Source organism: Betta splendens, chromosome 17, assembly GCF_900634795.4.
Source record: "Betta splendens chromosome 17, fBetSpl5.4, whole genome shotgun sequence".
Classification (NCBI taxonomy): domain Eukaryota; kingdom Metazoa; phylum Chordata; class Actinopteri; order Anabantiformes; family Osphronemidae; genus Betta; species Betta splendens.
This window is the reverse complement of record NC_040897.2, coordinates 1,284,496-1,302,914: the sequence shown is the minus strand read 5'-3', so window position 1 is coordinate 1,302,914 and position 18,419 is coordinate 1,284,496. Positions and strand designations below refer to the sequence as shown.

The 18,419-nt window shown below is 43.5% G+C and overlaps 1 protein-coding gene across 4 annotated transcripts in view; it reads right to left on the bottom strand.

Annotated features, from left to right (window-relative positions):
* The window catches only part of astn1 (astrotactin 1), a 162,292-nt gene that overhangs the window by 43,535 nt on the left and 100,338 nt on the right, over nucleotides 1-18,419 (bottom strand). For all 4 annotated transcript variants that reach the window (XM_029132985.3, XM_029132987.3, XM_029132988.3 and 1 more), the window contains 2 exons: nucleotides 17,122-17,272; nucleotides 3,534-3,700 (listed from right to left, as the gene is read on the bottom strand). In XM_029132985.3, coding sequence (XP_028988818.2) covers nucleotides 3,534-3,700; nucleotides 17,122-17,272 — 318 coding nt within the window. The remainder of the gene's footprint in view (nucleotides 1-3,533; nucleotides 3,701-17,121; nucleotides 17,273-18,419) is intronic.

Genomic DNA, 18,419 nt, shown 5'->3' with positions numbered 1-18,419 from the left:
TCCATCCATTTTCTATACCGCGTATTCCCTAATGCGGGGTCACGGGGATGCTGGAGCCTAACCCAGCTGACTATGGGCGAGAGGCAGGGTACACCCTGGACAGGTCGCCAGTCCATCGCAGGGCAACACATAGACAGACAACCATTCACAGACACACTCACACCAACGGGCAATGGAGAGAGTCCAATCAACCTAATGCACGTCTTTGGACTGTGGGAGGAAGCCGGAGAACCCAGAGAGAACCCACGCAAACACGGGGAGAACGTGCAAACTCCACACAGAAAGGCACCAGGGCCGCCTCCGGGAATCGAACCCAGAACCTTCTTGCTGTGTGTGTGCTACCCACCGCACCACCGTGCCGCCCAGCATTCTACATGAGGACCAGTATTCTACTGTACCAGAAGTCCAGCATCCTACATGAGGTCCAGCATCCTACATGAGGTCCAGCATTCTACATGAGGACCAGTATCCTACATGAGGTCCAGCATCCTACATGAGGTCCAGCATTCTACATGAGGACCAGTATTCTACTGTACCAGAAGTCCAGCATCCTACATGAGGTCCAGCATCCTACATGAGGTCCAGCATTCTACATGAGGACCAGTATTCTACATGAGGACCAGCATTCTACATGAGGACCAGCATTCTACATGAGGACCAGCATTCTACATGAGGTCCAGCATTCTACATGAGGTCCAGCATCCTGCATTAGGAGCAACACAAGGCCAACCTGGCAAATGGTCCCACAAGGAGTCTTAGGATCTCATCTTGGTACCGAACGACAGTCAGGCTGCCTCTGACGAGAATGGGGGGATGAGCGTCCCTCCAAAGAAATGTCCCCCACACCAGTACTGACCCACTGCCAAACCTGCTTTCATCTGTAAAGAGCACAGGGCGCCAGTGGCCACTTTGCCTGTTCTCTGGCTAAAGCCAAACGTCCTGCACGGTGTTGGGCTGGAAGCACAAACCCCACCTGGACGTCGGCCCTCATGGAGCCTGTTTCTGACGTTTGAGCAGACACGTGCAGGTTTGTGGCCTGCTGAGGTCATTGTGCAGTGCTCCCCCTGTTCCTCCTGCTCCTTCTGCTCCTCCTGTTCCTCCTGCTCCTCCTTTTTACTCCTGTTCCTCCTGCTCCTCCTGGTTCTCCTGCTCCTCCTGTTCCTCCTGTTCTTCTTGTTCCTCCTTCTCCTCCTGTACCTCCTGCTCCCCCTCTTCCTCTTGACCCCCCCTTCCTCCTGTTCCTCCTGCTCCTTCTGCTCCTCCCGTTCCTCCTGCTCCTCCTTTTTACTCCTGCTCCTTCTGCTCCTCCTGTTCTTCCTGCTCCTCCTGTTCCTCCTGCTCCTCCTTTTTACTCCTGCTCCTTCTGCTCCTCCTGGTTCTCCTGCTCCTCCTGGTTCTCCTGCTCCTCCTGTTCCTCCTGCTCTTCTTGTTCCTCCTTCTCCTCCTGTACCTCCTGCTCCCCCTCTTCTTCTTGACCCCCCTTCCTCCTGTTCCTCCTGCTCCTTCTGCTCCTCCCGTTCCTCCTGTTTCTCCTACTCCTCCCGTTCCTCCTGCTCCTCCTGCTCCTCCCGTTCCTCCTGCTCCTCCTGTTCCTCCTGCTCCCCCTGTTCCTCCTTGCACAAATGCAGAGGTAGCGGTGCTGCTGCTGGGTTGTTGTCCTCCCAGGACCTCCTCCACGTCTCCTGATGAAGGGGCCTGTCTCCTGGTAGCGCCTCCGTGCTCTGGACACGGCACGATGCTGACACAGCTTGCATTGATCCCCCCTGGATGAGCTGCCCTTCCTCAGCCCTTGTGTGATTGTAGACTCCGTCTCTTGCTGCCATTAGAGTGGAAGCACCACCAGCATTCACAGGTAAAGGAAACGCCGGCCAGTGAACAAAGAACTGAGGAGTGATCTGTGGTCACACCTGCAGAACCGCTCCTTTGTTGGGGGTTAAAAGTGTATATCTATATAGAGTACAGCATTTAAGACGTACTGTAAGTATTATGTATGTACAGAATACATAGAATCATTCCACTCCAATATCTTTATGCTGATTTGAGCATTTCTGTTTTCTATCACGAGTTCCAAACTGTGAAACTTCTGCCGAGCAGAAACTCAGGGCATAAAGTATGAAGCCCTGAATATATAATGTCACCGTTCACTGTGTCTTCTGCCTTTCTGCCTCCTTCTCAGTTGGCTTATTAAATCCTAGCCCAGTAAAATGAGGTCCACGCCTTCATGACAACAGAGGTGCGCCCTATGTACAGTACAGTACAGTACAGTACAGTACGGTACAGTACACAACCCAGCCTTAGGAGAGAAGTGCAACGCTCCCAATAAACCAATCAGAACCAATAGCGTTCAGTCAGTACACAAGACTTTAATTCTGATCTTGTTTTTATTTTGTTCACTGACAAAGAGAGAAGTGTAATTTACTCTTACAGAAAATATGAGCTGTAAATTGATCTGAGAACATGCGTCTCCTCCACACACTCTCAGTTTCAGGTTTGTTGCCCACACTTCACAGTGAGTGACTCACTGTCAATTATGCTGCTTGAAGACGCCTGCTATAATGAAATACAGCCAGCCGCCCACATTTACCTCTTCCAAAACTCATACTGTCAGTTACAACCCAGAGCCACCAGCGCCGCAGAGTTGCTCCGTATTCTATCAACTCTCTGACTAATAGCCCCCACTGTGACACTGACACATTGTTTAGTTGTATTCGGCCAGTTGCAGCGTGGCGCGGCCCTAACCAAGCAAATGCATTGCATTCAATTCTAAGGAATTTAGTGAGTAAACAGAAAATCTACTCCCATGGTTCTACAGGTAAATTGAGTCACACCAGAAGACGTGAGCGGGCAGCAAATCCACTGCACTCCAGGCAACAGCTGCTCAAACATATGAATGGTTGAAGCTTCAGGAGTCATCCCCCGAACGACGATGAGAGAAATGCCCTTTAAAAGACACGATTACTGCATAATATGGTGTGTTAGTAATTATTAGCCATAATTTGAAAGTCAAATCACTGCAGGTTTGAGGAATGAAACATCTGCATGAACATCTTCAGACAGCTGCTGTCACATTTTACATTAGCTGGAAAATGCGGCCGTTCTCGTTCCGGACATTTCAATTTACGTAAGCTTTATCCACTGATGTCACAAAGAGCCGAGGAGCATTATGAAGATTATTAGTGTGAGGCTGCAGCCGACCACGGTATGAACAGAGACAGGAGTGACGAACTGCACATTTACATTAAAAACGATCGCACTGCACGAAGGACAAACAGTAAGATGAGCAGATTCTAGTTTTAAAGGACTCTTTTTCCACAGCAATCTTAAAATAGTGGTCAAGGTTGTTTTTACTTAATGGTTCCTTGTACTGTGAAGAGAAGTCTTTGCTGTGACTTTAATTCAGAAGAGTGAAGTCTCACACACATGGTCCTTCATATAAGAAGGACTCTGACTGTGTGTCATAGTGGGGGTTGTGGGGATATTTAGACAGGGTTGCAGAGTGAAACGACTACAGTAAATAGAATGACATTTCTTACCCACAGAACATCTGGATGTTGTAAAGCGTGGGGTCGTCCTCCAGAGGGGCCAGCTGCTGGAGACACAGCTGCTCGCATCCTCCGTTGAAGCCATCGGAGCAGTCGATGCCGATGTGGTGGTCGTAGCAGCCAGTCCCATCCTTCATAGGACTCAACCCCGGAGGACACTGTGGAAGGAGAAAGTGTTTTATGTGACTAATGTTGGCAATTAGAGACTTTAACTTCATTTAGTGGCCCTTTTCTTGGAGCTTCCTCTACAGTGGGAGTCTGCCACATTAACACTAATCCCAGATGGGACAGGTAAACAGACCCGACAACATCTGTGCCACAGGATGCTAACAGTACGCGTCCTGTTCCCATTAGTGCAGCCTGTGTAAGCACTGTGCTGGCTGTAAGGCTGCACGATGAAGGCTCACAACTGGAAAGGTGCGTCAAAAAGTTGATGAGCACGTGTTTTCCAGCATGCGCTCTACTGTATGTTTGGATGTAAACCGTTGGACACGGAGTTTGGTTTATTTACTAGCTTGTTGTAACTTCATCAGAGTGCCAGGCCGCTTAATTATCCAGCCACAGTCACCGCCCGAAAACGCCATTACGCAGCACCTACTGAAATCAGCCCGAGCCACCAGCACCTGCGCAGTGGCCTGCAGTCCTTTACACAGCGGAATGTAAGATCTGGCCTGGATTAATGCTGCTGTACAGTTACATGTTTCACCTCTAACAGTCACAGCATTTAGTCTTCTTACCTTTTATACACTAGGTGACTGCTGCTAGTGTGATGATCCCACTCTCACCTACTAATAATACCTTTAACTGAAGCACTGCCTCGTGTTCGCTGCTGGTTCGTTCCTGAATCTACCGTATGTTGGAGTTCTTGTTTGATTCCACTGATTAGTTCGTCCTTCCTTATTGCTTAAATTTGTTTGCGAATTCTTTGAAATTTAGCTATTATTATTTATTTTAAATTTCATGATAAAAAACCAACCTCCTGTCTGTTTATTATTTGAACAGGTCTACATTATAAGATCCTCTTTGAGCCGACAGTAAACAGGCTGTTTGATCTCCAGCCTGTTACACAGCTGTTCTATATGTGTAGGTTAAAGTGAATGTGATGGTGCATGGTTTATATCAGAGGGCCTGTTAGTTTATCAATTTGCAACAGATGTTCTGGTTCGTTTGATAGTTCGCCCCAAAAATGTAGCCGCTAGATGCTTTAGCAGGTAATTACTCGTGCAGCTATATCATCTGTCCTACGAAGATTTCCTCTGACGCCAGTTTCTCTGGCGTTGCTCCAAGTGTGGGTTTCCAGCTGCTCTCTGCGTTCTGTGCGTTCAGTGTGTCTCTGCTTGTGAAAGCGCTCCTTAAGGTGACATCATCCGGAGGCCTTTTTCACATCTTTCTGATTATACCATGGAGGTTGTATTCTACATCAAGCCGTTGCTCTACAACTCCTTCAAACAGCTTTTGCATTGGAAAAAAAGCATCAGCACAAAGTAGGAAAGTAAGGGAAGTCGGGGAGAAGATTAATACCACCCGTGCACATGTACAGACACATCAAAGAACCAGTGTACAAAGCAATGACGTGGCTTTAATGTAGACGTCAGTGGTTTCATCTTGTTTATATTACAAAGACTGAGCCTTTGCATAGTCGTCCTGCTTGATTATATATTGTGTCAATGGATAATAAACCTAGTTTAAATTGAATCTTCCAAACAATCTATAAAATGTATTTGAATAAAATGAGAACGTTTGCATTTAGATATGCACAAAACAGCAACAAGTATTTAATGAACTTCCACAAATTAACAGCTGCACAGAACCGATGGCAACTGGATAATTAATACAATACAGTGCGGGGTGAACTTACAAAGGATGCGCGAGACCTGACTTCACCCAGCTCTCGCTCTCTTCACTCCTATTTGGTTTTTCCCAAGCAATTTTTTCAGACACCTGTTAAGTCAAATTCACATTATGTTTTCTGTCAGCTATTACTTCAAAGAAAACTTTGATGGAGTGCATTTTAACGAGGCGCCGCTCGCCTTCAGAACAGCCACTAAGCAGCTGCTTTCCTCTAAGCACTGACAGATCAGCAAGTGCTCATCCTATACTTTTTACGCCTACAGCAGGTCCAGATGGCCGCGCCGCTAATAAACCCCCACGTTTGCTGCGGGTTTCATCTTTATTTATGTAATTATGACTTAAGAATGACCACTCTTATAAAGAGACACCATCTTGATTCATCAAATGCAGTCATCTCATGTTATCTCACTGCAAGCTGGAGCGATCCTGCTAAAGCCTGGTATTTATCATGGATGACATTATTCATACAGGGCATTAGTAACGCAAAGCACTGAATCCTTATCAGCTGATTAGCATCAACTGCTGAAGCCAGAACTGCTGGCTCATTAATTAACTGCTTGACTACCAGACTTTGACTAGTATGTAATATTCATGCAAGCATTTGCATCATCACTGTCACTTTGCACTATTACCCTGCTGATGCAGCGATTACTGCAGCCTGCCCACCACCAGGCCGCGTGTGCTGTTGCATGTAGACGGGCTATAGACACCAGCAGCTTCCCACATTCTTCACATTCACCTGCCCACTTTTTCAGATGCTGCTCTGCTTATAGAAAGCCTGCAAATTAAGTTTCCTGTTCCTTTTGGACCCTCATGTCTTGTGCAACTCAGCACAGCAGAATACTGGAAACATTGAAGTACAGTATCATATAAAACTCTCTGCAAGTTCTCAGCTTTGCCTCTCTGCCTTGTAAAGTTCAGGTTTATCTGAAAGTATACTTGGTTGTGTTCAAAAAGAGCAAGACACAAACGCAGTGCCTGGTTCCTACAGTAAATACTGTAAGTCCAATGAGTCACCTTGCTGGTAAACTGTATTCATTCACAGTACACTGATGGAAGCAAAAGGCTGGAGAGAAGGAAATGAGCATGTTTCCCAACGGGTGCTGATCAGACAACTTGGAATATCTGTACCAGAGAGGAGAATGGACTCAACCTATGCATTAAAGGGGAACTAAAACTAAAACTAAAACTACTGAGGCAGCTCAGATGCTGAGAATGATGTTATTGAACTAATTAGTTCAGTCCCACTGAAGTCAGAAATGTCTTTGTCAAAACCCACTTGGTGATAACAAAATGGCAGCTTCATATATTATGCACATGCAGAAAACAGCTCTGGTCTTTTAGATGCTGAGAGTTTGTGCAGCGATAGAACGCACACCTCGGCTGCATTGCTACGTAGCAGACTGACCAGCAGGAGAGTCTGAACGGCAGGTACCAGACATTCAAACTACCCTTTAGTCACATTTAAGGGCTTCTAAAGCAGCTGAAGTGCATGACAGGACTCTCGGTGTTGGTTATATAAAAATCCAGGGTTTTCTTCCACAGTATTTGTCTCTTGTGTTGCAAAAATAAGAAGTTTTTTTTGGCCAAACTGGTCACAAACTCATCTGAGGGTAAACAGCAAATACAGCAAAAAAACAGTGTGTTTATATACTTAAGCTCATCTGGCTCTGTTTGCCATCATTATGTGACAAGCGCTAGTTAGAGTTTTAGACTATAATTTACCTCTTTGTATTTAAATGTGTTCTTTTGACTCCATTCTAAATACACAGTGTGAAATAATCATGCTTCCTCTGCTAAAGGTACAGGAGCCACTGGTGTCAGTATTCAACACTCAATCCTGGAATGGACGGCGTTTGATGTAGGATTGATGGTAGCCGGGTTACAGTTGTGGAAGGAGCACAGATGGGTGATCTTCACAACTAACATAGAGTAACTGGATTAGGACATGTTTACGTGAAGAATACAAGTGTCTCACACTGGACTTGAACATCAGTGTTCTGTGGGAAACCTCTGCATCCTTAACCAGGTTCTATGTGCAGTAGAGCCTTTTTATTCCTGTACTTTTACCAGTATATCTGGCAGAAACGTCTTAGTGCAAAGAACAGATGTACCATTAAATCTCCCAACACGTCTCAGGCGCAGAGTCTTTAAATCACAGGAACTCGATGCAGAAGAATCGATAGATGTGTGGGGCCACTGCCCTGCAGAAGGCCGGCCACAGATAGCTCTGCTTATTGACTGCAATAATAGTCTTCCTACACGCCAAAACAGCAATAAGTCGAGGCCAGTTCCCGCTGTCATAATCATCATTAAGAATATGTGCCTGCTGGGCTTTTTGTCTGACGATTGTTATCACTTGAAATTCCCACAAATCTGCTCCATAATCCTGGGCAAATCATCAATAATCCTCCGTATAAAAGCTCTCCCCAAGTGAACAGCCCCCAAATCCTGCAAAATATTATCTGATTAAAAACTTCTCCTGGTTGGTTTATTTGGCCGACGGACACCGAAGGTGAGACGCCTTAATGAGTCAAAGTGGGCAGAATGGAAGAAATAATCCTGCCGAACCGTCCTTAAAGGCCTCGTGGCACCGCTGGTTCCTAAAATGTTTCTGAAGTGATTAGTTCAGATTAAAGGCAAAGTATTGCCCTCAATTCAATTCTCTTCAGTTGTCTGTGAAGTGATACAATATCCGTGTGACATTTCCAAGCAAAGATCACCGGTTCACACTAGGAAATTAATGCCTAACACCACTTAACAAGTTTTGATAAGGCTGAGAACCTCACAATGAGCACATCCCTGCAGGTTAAGAAACACGAGAACCTTTAAATCCCGGCTCCGTTTCGCAAATTATTAAGAGTTCAAAAGCTCAGTGGATTCTAAACAGGAAGCGCCTTGAAATTGAATATATGAATGCGGCTACATAAAGGGCCTACCGCGGAGGGTTCAGCCACGGCACGTCAGCGTCTCTTCAAACTACATTGTCGAGGCGTTAAGAGTTGAAAGCAGTTGAATGATGGCTTCAAAGAAAAGCGCTCAGAAAAGCTGCTGGAGTCGTTCCACCAGCGGAGACGCTGTCTCTCACACTAAAGAGGAGCCTTCAGGTAGGCTGCTGTCGGGGTGAATCAGGTCTTTAACTGAAACAAAGGCACAGGGGACGATGCTCACGAGCGAAGGTGAGCAAATTATTATCCATGAGTTGCCAGGATATAGAGTACTATAATACAAATATGGACTCATTGATGAAGATGTGACAGGACAGTCAGAAAAAAGAAAAAACTGCTGTTTGCTCTGAATACCTGCATCTGATACAACAGGACATCGTTCATCTCTAAATGGCGCACAGGTCACTGGATAATGACCATTCACTGACACTAACAAAAGGGTTGTTGGAGGTAAAGTAATCACCATTTATCTCAGAGCATTTAATAAGTGGAGAGCGAGCGTGGGGGAGGCAGGACGCACAAAGCCTGCTCTGGGAACCCCTCTCCAACCACTATGCCTTTTAATCCCTTTTCCTAATGGAGATAAATTCCTGCAGTGCTTTTGAAGCTTAAGGGAATCAGCACTGTGCCACTGCCAAACAGCAACAAATCCCTGTGAGAGGAGTTGGATAAGCTATGCACTTTTCAAATTTGTCTGATAGGCTGATCAGTGCGAGTAGTGATTGAGGACTTAGGAAGAGCGGTAAAATGAAAGGATTAATTATTCCTCAAAGTGCTCAAGCAGAGAAGTTCCAGAAGTTTGGTGCATTATGTACAATGAAACAAATCACATCTATCAGTACTGTTTTACTGCACCTATTATGTTTATGTTGTTTCTAGTACCACACTGGGAATATGCTATTTATTTCCTGCAGTGTATATTGCAAGCTGCAAATACAATAAAATGTTCCTACAGAGGATTTTCCATGTGATCTTGCAGTGGTAGTGCTAGTGCTCAACAGGAGGGGCTTGAGGGGGTCCTGGGTCCGATCCTTGGTGCTAATGCAACATTTAAACATAATATGGGCATGCTTCCCAATAAAAAACATACAGTAATGCCTTTACAGTTTAGCTGCATACAGTAGTTATGTGTTATTAGCAGCTCAGCAGCATCGCCGCTGGTACAGAGGACGGTCAGAACTAAAACTGGACACAGTCACTGGTGAAACGCGACAGAGTTGAAATGGGAACTGATTTAAACCCCAGATTGAGCTGAAGTGCAAAAATGGATCATCCCATTCTGCAACTCTGGAAATGTTGCTACTTTTAACTTTGGATTTTCTACTGTAAAGAACACAAACAAAATACTTCAGGACTGACATTCAAAGATTCACCCTTTGGAGGTCATTTCAAAGCAGCGCTGGGCAGCATTTTAAGCAGCTTTATAGTCTTTGCCAGCTGTGTAGAGGTGAGAAAAGGAGCCAATAATTAGACCCGTCTCTGAAGCTCTTTTCCCCACTGTTACTCAACTAGTAGCATCTCTTTAAACAACAGAAGCCAAGTGCAATGCTGCAGTTTCCTCCACAAACGGAGCAATTTTCCCATCCTATAACATCCTGTTCTTCTCCTCTCTGGTGTAGAATGAGCACAAAGCATTCCTCAGGTTCATAAGCCTGCACTCATATTCATATTATTATCGCCGAGGTTTCCCTAAATGTGTTTGTAATGCCATGTGCTAGCGTACCCTACTGTAGCTGGAACCATAGTATATGTACACGTATGTTTAGATCAATAAACCAAACGTCACGTCCAAGTGTCAAAGGCCTATGCTTTTATACACAGTATAAAATAAATAGAATGCCACAGAAAACGATAATTATTAAAGGCTGCTTTGTAATAAGTCTATTTCCAGTCTTGCACAATATTAGTTCATTTTGTAAAATCCTCATGTTCTCAATTTGCATTGATGAAATGTTTTGACAGTTATGTATCTTAGAGTAACACAATTCAAAGCCTGTAAATTTAAACAGAAAAGGTTCTTTTTTAGGCCCATGTGTGACTTTCCCACTGTACTAAAAGCTGCTGTCATGGATGTATGCATGAAACTAAAGGCTGATACATCAAACAGAGAAGCAGGATGATATTTTATAGGAACTTAAAAGGTTTTTCCACAATACAGAAAAAAGCCCAAGGAAGGTTTGTCTCAAGTTCACAGAGAAACTTATCTATTCAGAACAAGAAATCACATTCTGAAGCCTAAAACATTATTCCAACATTTCCACTTTCCTTTCATGTTTTTCTAATAAAGAAAGTTGTCTTGAGAGACTTTTCCACAAGTCAGTGTGATGAGATAAGCAGCGTGTGTCAGAGGTCAGCTTATCCCAGAGCGCCGGCTTCTCCTCCCTGTCTTCTGCAGGAGCAGTGGTGAGTTAGATGAGAGCAGAAAGACGTGAGCGCTCAGTAACCTCGCTCACCTCCCTCGCAGTAAAGTGCAAAAAGCACAACAGGGAGCGTGCTGCAGATCAAATGCACGCGCTGCAACGGAGGACGTTTCTCAAAGAGGAAGATCCTGGCTCCTCATTTACCGACTGACTGCTGGAGCTGATAGCCTCCCCTTAACAGCAGGCAAAAGTTATTTATTAAACTTTCAGGACCTAAAGAATAATTTTCAATTTCAGATAAGGTTCTCATTTGGTAAATCAGTGCCAAAACTTTATTTTTTGCCTACATGAAAGGAACCTTGTTACCGGGGGGCTGAATTAAAAAAGGAAGTCACACATTACTTTAAAAAAAGACAAGTGCTATTTATACCGTGAAGTCCCTGCTGAAGTCTGAGCTTAAGCTTGAAGTTTCTTGATCTAATGAGATGGTTTAGTTCCATTCTGCTGCATCCGAACACTCTTTGTTCCATCTCCAACAAGATGATTTGAGGTGAGAGTCTGTGTCAAATGCAGGTCATGGAATGTCACATTAGACATAGAAAAGCACTCGTGAGCACTTATAAACAGCAAAAGAGCCTCACAGCCTCCAGATGCATAATTCATGCAGCTATAAATATGTGAATTGTTTGATAATTGTACTGTTTTAAATGGCTCAGAGACGTGTGGTCTGAATGATTGATGAAAAGACTAGTTTGGACAGCAGCGACTTTCTCCACTGCTCCATCTGTGCTACAGCTGACTAACACTGTTGTTGCTGTAGAATAACATGCCAGCAGTGCCAGCCCTCCAGTCAGGAGGCATTCAGCAATTACAACGAGACATGAGATTGTGAAATTTTAAAAAGTGGAAACTCTAGTAAACACTGTGGAAATGTCAGAAATATCATATTGTGGTATTAGGTTAACACAAGTTACAGCCTCCTCAACAGAGGTGATGTTTTTGTGTGCAACTACTGTACTTTGGCCTCTTAAGTGGAGACTGGTGTACACAATGATTTATCCACCAAAGCTCGCAAAGCCCAAGACTTTCACATCTGACAGATGTAATATTTACTTTCTACATATCAATATAAGGGTTTTTAAGAAAATATTGCATCTCGTGCAGTTTTATCATTCAACTGAGTGACTATACAGTCACTTCATTGTCATTTCTTCCTCTGCATAAAGTCGCCAGAGCAGCTGATGATGCAAGATGATGTAAAGCCCTTCATCCTCAACTGCCCTGGCGACTTTTCGTGGGCTCACAGACGACTAGTGCTTCTGGTTTTCTCTGTAACTGCCCCAGCAACCTTTGGCCTGAGAGGGGGCGGGGCCACCGGGATGGGGCGGGGCCAGGGTGAGATGGGGCGGAGCCAGCCTGCTGGACCACAACTCTCTTTGCGCTCTGATTTTTTTTAATTGTATTTGTGATACAGCGTGTTCTACGGCGTGTTAGCGTCATCTCGGTTGTTTGTGCTTATTTTTATGGGTCAGAGTGCAGCGCAGGCGGGTTACGCAGCATGGAGGAGGACGAGGCTGCTGCAAGAACCAGCATCCAGCATCCGCAGGCCCAGATTTCGCAGCTTAGAGTCGAGCTTCCAGCTGACAGGCGCCGCATCACGTCTCTGCACTGGAACTGATAGAAACCACTGAAAGTCCCAGTGCTGCAGGGAATCCACCGCTGCCGGTACCGTTGGATAAGGGGGGACTTTACTGCTGAGGGTAATCTATTTGTGTGTATTTGTTGTGATCAGTTTTAGGTCACGTACATCATAGACAAATAGATTTGGGTTCTTTCCTTTAGGCTGAAAACACTGATCTGTTATTTAACATTCAGGAGGCGCTCAACAGTCAGTTAAGGGTGTATGTAAAAGGTTTGTAATGCGGAAACTCTTTCATTTTTCAATTTCCAAACACGCACGACAGTTGCTTAATCAAGCGTGTAAATCCACTGTCCTACATAAATCCAAGGACCGTACTGTACAAAGTGAAAACATCAGTAGAGACAAGCTAATGTGCTTCTATTCCTCCATAGAGCTGAGATCTAGCTATAGCTCTGCCAGGTATCGACTCCACTCAACACTGCTTAGAGCCCCAAAGTGTGATCTGCCAATACAAGGTGAGAAGAAAAAGTGCTTCAGCTAGCAACATGCTGTACAGTACTGTAGGGTGCTGTGGTCCCATTTAGAAACAAAAAAACACTGCTGGCTAAGCAAAGACATATTAGATTTAGCTGCAGGCGGCGTTTCGTGTTAACATGTATACATGCAGTGTCTCCATGTTTGAACAGAGAATCATCTGATGATTTTCTGCATGCTGCATGTGAAGGTATCAGCAAACTAACACCCGTGTTTGTCCGATGGCCGTCTTCTCTGTCAACAGCATTCAAGCGTTCCACCGTGTCGCAGAGGGAGGCAGGAGACAAGACGAAGCTAATTAATCTCACAATCAGCCTGTGATTATTGCACTCTCACTTCCATGAGCGCCGTTCCCACATGTGCCCGAGAGCACAATACATCAGCGAGATGAAGTGGGTCGGTCAGCGCACACCGCCACGCGTCACTCCACTCTCACAGAAGATATTAAATACAGGACATCTACTGGCAAACGCGGACTCAGACAAGGTGTTAATTGATTAGGGGGATAAGAGCGCTGGAGCCCAGCCAGTTACCACCGTGATTAGACGGATGAGAGGCTCATTTATAAGCTCCACCGTCACGAGATAATTACTAAAATACACAGTAATAAATGCAAAGGCAGCTGGGAGCAGCGCTGGGAGGTGATGGACAGGCCCAGGATGTATGTATGCGTGTGTGTGGGTGATGGTCAATGGCTCCGCTTACTTGCAAATGCTGTTAGGAACTGCTTGTTAGACAAACTGCATGATAATCATGTCGCATTCAGATAAAATACCAGTCAATATTCCTTGGGAATAATGAAAGGGACATTTAACGTCTGTCCAAATGAGGCTGCAGGAGCATTATCTTTAAGTGATGTCCCTTAATGTCTTTGCCTCTTCTGTGGTTGAAGATTATGTACATTTGCGGTCAAACCTATATTAATAAAAGTACAGGAGGGGGACATTTGTGATGCTACTTACAATTTGTATACAATTACTGTGTGATTTACAAAGACAGCAGCTGTGAGCAGAAGGCAGGTGACACCACTAAGCTTAAAAACCAATAGGAAGCTACACAACTGTTCATTCTAACAATAATGCAGGTACAGGAAAACATAGAAAATGAAATAACAAAACAAAAACAAAACAATAGGGCTTTAGTAAAATAAGTGAAGTAGATGTAGACAAAGGAGTGTTTTATTAAAAGAACACAAATTATTGGTCTGTTCCAAAACATTCACAAATAACGTTCCCCTTTGTTTTTTTAATTTTAAAAGCATCATCATTGCATGCACTGTATTTTTTTTTGTTAGCTCATATTGCATAAATGAAACAGGATGCATTCAGGTCTCTAGACAAAGTAACGTCGCTTTAACTTCCTGAAAACAAGCTTCCCTTAGAATAAACCTGCTCATCAGAAGTGGAACGTTTCTGCACCACCGTAATTCTAAATCCGGCAGAACAAACAAGATTAATTGTATCTCCTCCCAACATGGGTCTAATCACCCACAGCTGTTTTCAACATGTACAGAGCATCTGTAAGACACTGTGTTTTACAGGGTTCCACCTGAAACTCACTGCTACATATGCTACTGTTATTGTAAAAAAAAGTTTATTCATCAGTTTAATTTTTAGATCGTTTTTTTTTTTTGACTATTCTGAAAGCATGCATTGCTTAATTTATTTATTGTTCGTTTTGCTGCAGAAGTTTTAAACGTATCACAGAATTCCTCAACATGCTCACAGGGATTGAAAACAGAGCAATAAATAGTTAATAGAATACAAAAAGAGAATCTCGTGACACCTTAAAGCCTTGGCACAGAAAAAAGATATTTCACTTCGCTGTTTCTCTCAATTTTCAGGGAGAACTAATTGGATTTATTCCTGATGCTTTTGGCAAAGATTTGCAACAAAGTGTAACATAAAGCAGCAGCCTTCTTCTTGCTGGTGAGAATAAGCTGCTGTTTAAAGGAACACAGTGGTTTACATGGACAGTAAAGAAGGAAGAAGAAGAAACAAATACAGGATGCATGTTGTTTCGTGCCCTCACACAAGGGATCAGTTGGGAGACTCAAAGGTCACTTTAGACATAATGAAATGGTCATTGGCTGGAGATCACCTCATCTCTCGATACTAGATGGAAACTGGACAGCCATTTTGGACTCTGACATCTCAGTACAAGTCAAGACCATCAGGTCAGAGGATTCATTTTGCAGTATCGTATCGGGCATTTCCACGTCTGCTAACAAGCATCACTCTTGGACGGGAGCAACAGATGCATGACCAACAACCTGAGCCAGTGACTCTAATGATTTGGGGCTGTAGTGACACATCTGTGATGGAATCAAGGTGCTAATCCAGATTTTTATCTCTGTGAGCAGGTTGGTGGAATTTACAAGAAATAATCAAGATAAGTTGCTGACAGTCACATTCAAATAACTCCGAGGTGTAACTGCATTAGCTAAATGCTAAATGTAATATAAATTATACGGTAAAAGCAGCATAGACTGTTTATAACTCTAGAAACCAGCCGCCTGTTTCACATATTTAAATGTGTTTGTTCATCAGGTAGAGGTCACTCAGGACCAGCATCCAGTACGTGGGTTAACCTGTGTGAGCTTCCCTTTGAATTATACCATCTATGGCCAGAACCACCACTGAAGGAGCAGAACCACAGAATCAGACAGTTGGGAAAGGTGCCAAATGAGACATTTACCAGTGTGATGTACGTCTACACACTAAGATCAGTTCCTCTATCGACCTTCAATTTCTAGTAAAACTCTCTGACTCTCTAACTTTCTAATTGCAAGAACTGATACCAGGTGCACCAGTAAAGAAGTAGGTATGTTGTCACTACAATACAGTCAGGATCCATTTTTCAGGTGACTACTATAATATTCAATTTTATTTATTGAGTTAATGTTTAAAGGCAAACAAACCCATACGTACTGATGAGTATTGGATTTCGGTATTTTTGTTGCTAGAGTCATTTTCTGAGATGGGATGTTGGGATTTTGCATCCCACCATGGATGACGCTTTTGCTGTCACTGCTGAGATTGAATAAGTCTGACAGTCCGAGGGAAATATGGATGCCTACATTTTTAATGCTGCCTATGTGAAATGGAAGAGACGCTTCCTGGCCTGCAGAATCCCACGCACCTTCAGAGAAGTGGGAGCATGGTGCCTTTATTCCAGTTTATTACAGTACATAGTTTGAGACTTTGGAAAATCCATTCATAATGTCACAAGTTTATTTTACTGAATTGCAGGAATCCTCTAAATGTAATAAATTTTTGTTGTAAATGTTTTTTTTCTTTTTATTGTTTTTTCAAAGAGCTGCAGATCGTGGTTCCATAAAAATGGCAAATAAAGATAAAGAGTGTGAGCATTGTTGCCTGTTGAGGTGAACCCATTAGCTATTGTTCCTGTTAGGTGGGTGTAAACTGTGTAGAAGCCAGGTTTTTTATCTGCATCTAATTAAACAGTTATCAGTTGTTTTTATTGTTTGTTTTTGTTGTGACAGCTGGATAAATCTATTGACATTGTCTGACCACTATTGATACTGTAGCAGTTTATCAACCTAAATCTCTGTTCTTTGGTGCAGATGTTTGCTTGTTTACATTTCAAATTAATAGTGGTCAAAGTCACACCTGCTTCAAATCCCCAGCACTGACTTTGTTACTGCTTCCAGTCTCCAGCTGTTGGGTAATGGCAGGCATTGCTGGCTGTTTGTGGGACCACACCATAAATACTGTAGTACAGTTTCTATAATCATAAATGTGATGGACGTTCCATATTACTATGTACAGTTGTCTGGAAAACGTGATTAAGTAAATTAAATTATAGAAACACGTCAAAGCTTCTCCCAAGTTGTTTCCCTTTCCTCAGCATCTCCCAACCTACTGTACTCAAGTGAACCAAAGTACTTGGAGGAGGAATTGATTTGTTTGCTGGTTTGATTGGTCTGACAGCTTATAAATAGTGGAAGGGGATTTAGGGCAGCGAAACACTAGCAGACGGTGCTAAGACTCTGCAGAGAACAGAAACGCTATTGCTGAAGTCCCCAACAGATGGAGAAGGAAAAAAACCTGGCTGCTACGTTTCCTGCACCACCTGAAGGTAATGAATGTGTTGTTGGCCTAAGCAGCACATGAGACAGACAAAATTAAAATGTCTACTCACATAATGAATAAAGAGCTTAGCGTGAAATATGAGAAATTGTAACCGCACATCCCCAAATGGAAGGAAGACAGACAACTCACCACGCATCCCGTGGAGTCCAGCTTTCGGTCCGATATGCAGCGGAAGTTGCGGCTGCAGCCTCCATTGTCCTTGGTGCAGTCTCGGACGGGTCCGAAAGAGTCCAGCAGAACCTCCAGGGAGTCAAACGATGAGCTGATCATCAACTCCTCTCTGAAACGACGGAGACGGTTCTCAGTTACCTCTGTGTTTGTATTAATATATTGTTGTCGGGAACTGAATTGTGAGCATATGACAGCATCATACACCACTGGTGTCTTGTGTGCGTTCAAAAGTGATCTGTTGTGTTTTGTTGCTGAATGATCATCACTTATTCAATATCTCAGAAATTGGGGCTCTAGCGCAAATCAACCATGAACAAATGTTGATTCCTGTCTCTCATGATATAAGACTTAAGATCAGTGCAGCATCAATGGTGGCTTTATTAACAATATAAAATAACATGTGAATGGTTATTAAGACATTATGAGAACAGTTAACCTCTAATAATAATTTATTACTGTAATCAAAAAAATACAACATCGAATATTGTGTAATAACACACACACACACACACACACACACACACACACACACACACACACACACACACACACACACACACACACGGAAGAGTCAGCTGACTGCTGGCACCGGTTTTAAAGCTCTGTACATGTACAGTATGTGACAACTACTCTACTGTAGGTTATAAACATGTACATGGTTGTTTCTATTATTTCTATTATTGGCCATGAGTGGAAAGTAGTTTGCTCAAACACAGCATCTCCTGCAGTCTCTCAACAGTATTTAACTTGGTGAAGCCTGCATTAAAAAGGAAAACAACATACTGTATATACAGTACTACTAGTATATACTACTAGTATGGGTCTAATATCGTAGCTTAATGTGACCTTGCTCTGAACAGTCATTTCATGCCTGTGTTCCTGTATTTTTGTTTCCTGTAAACCTTTTGCAAAGTCAGTAAGTAGAGCAGTCAACACAAGGACAACAATATAAGTGTCTGAGATCAGCAGAGATGAAGCACAAAGCAGACAGGGCCTTTGTGTTTTCTCCCAGACTTTAAATCAGACCTATTTTTACAGAGGATAAGCTGCTGGTGATAAATAAGAACTCTTGTAGCAGCGCTGGCACGAACCTTGCTTTGGTAAAGAAAGTGATGACCTCTCAAACACTCACACAAATACGTTATTTTTCCACCCAGCTCCATGCACGCTTCCTCTCCCGCCCCTTGAGGAAAGGCTCAGTTTCCTCCCTTTCACCGTCCAGGCGATTGTATCTTACAAACCAATTTTTCTTTTAT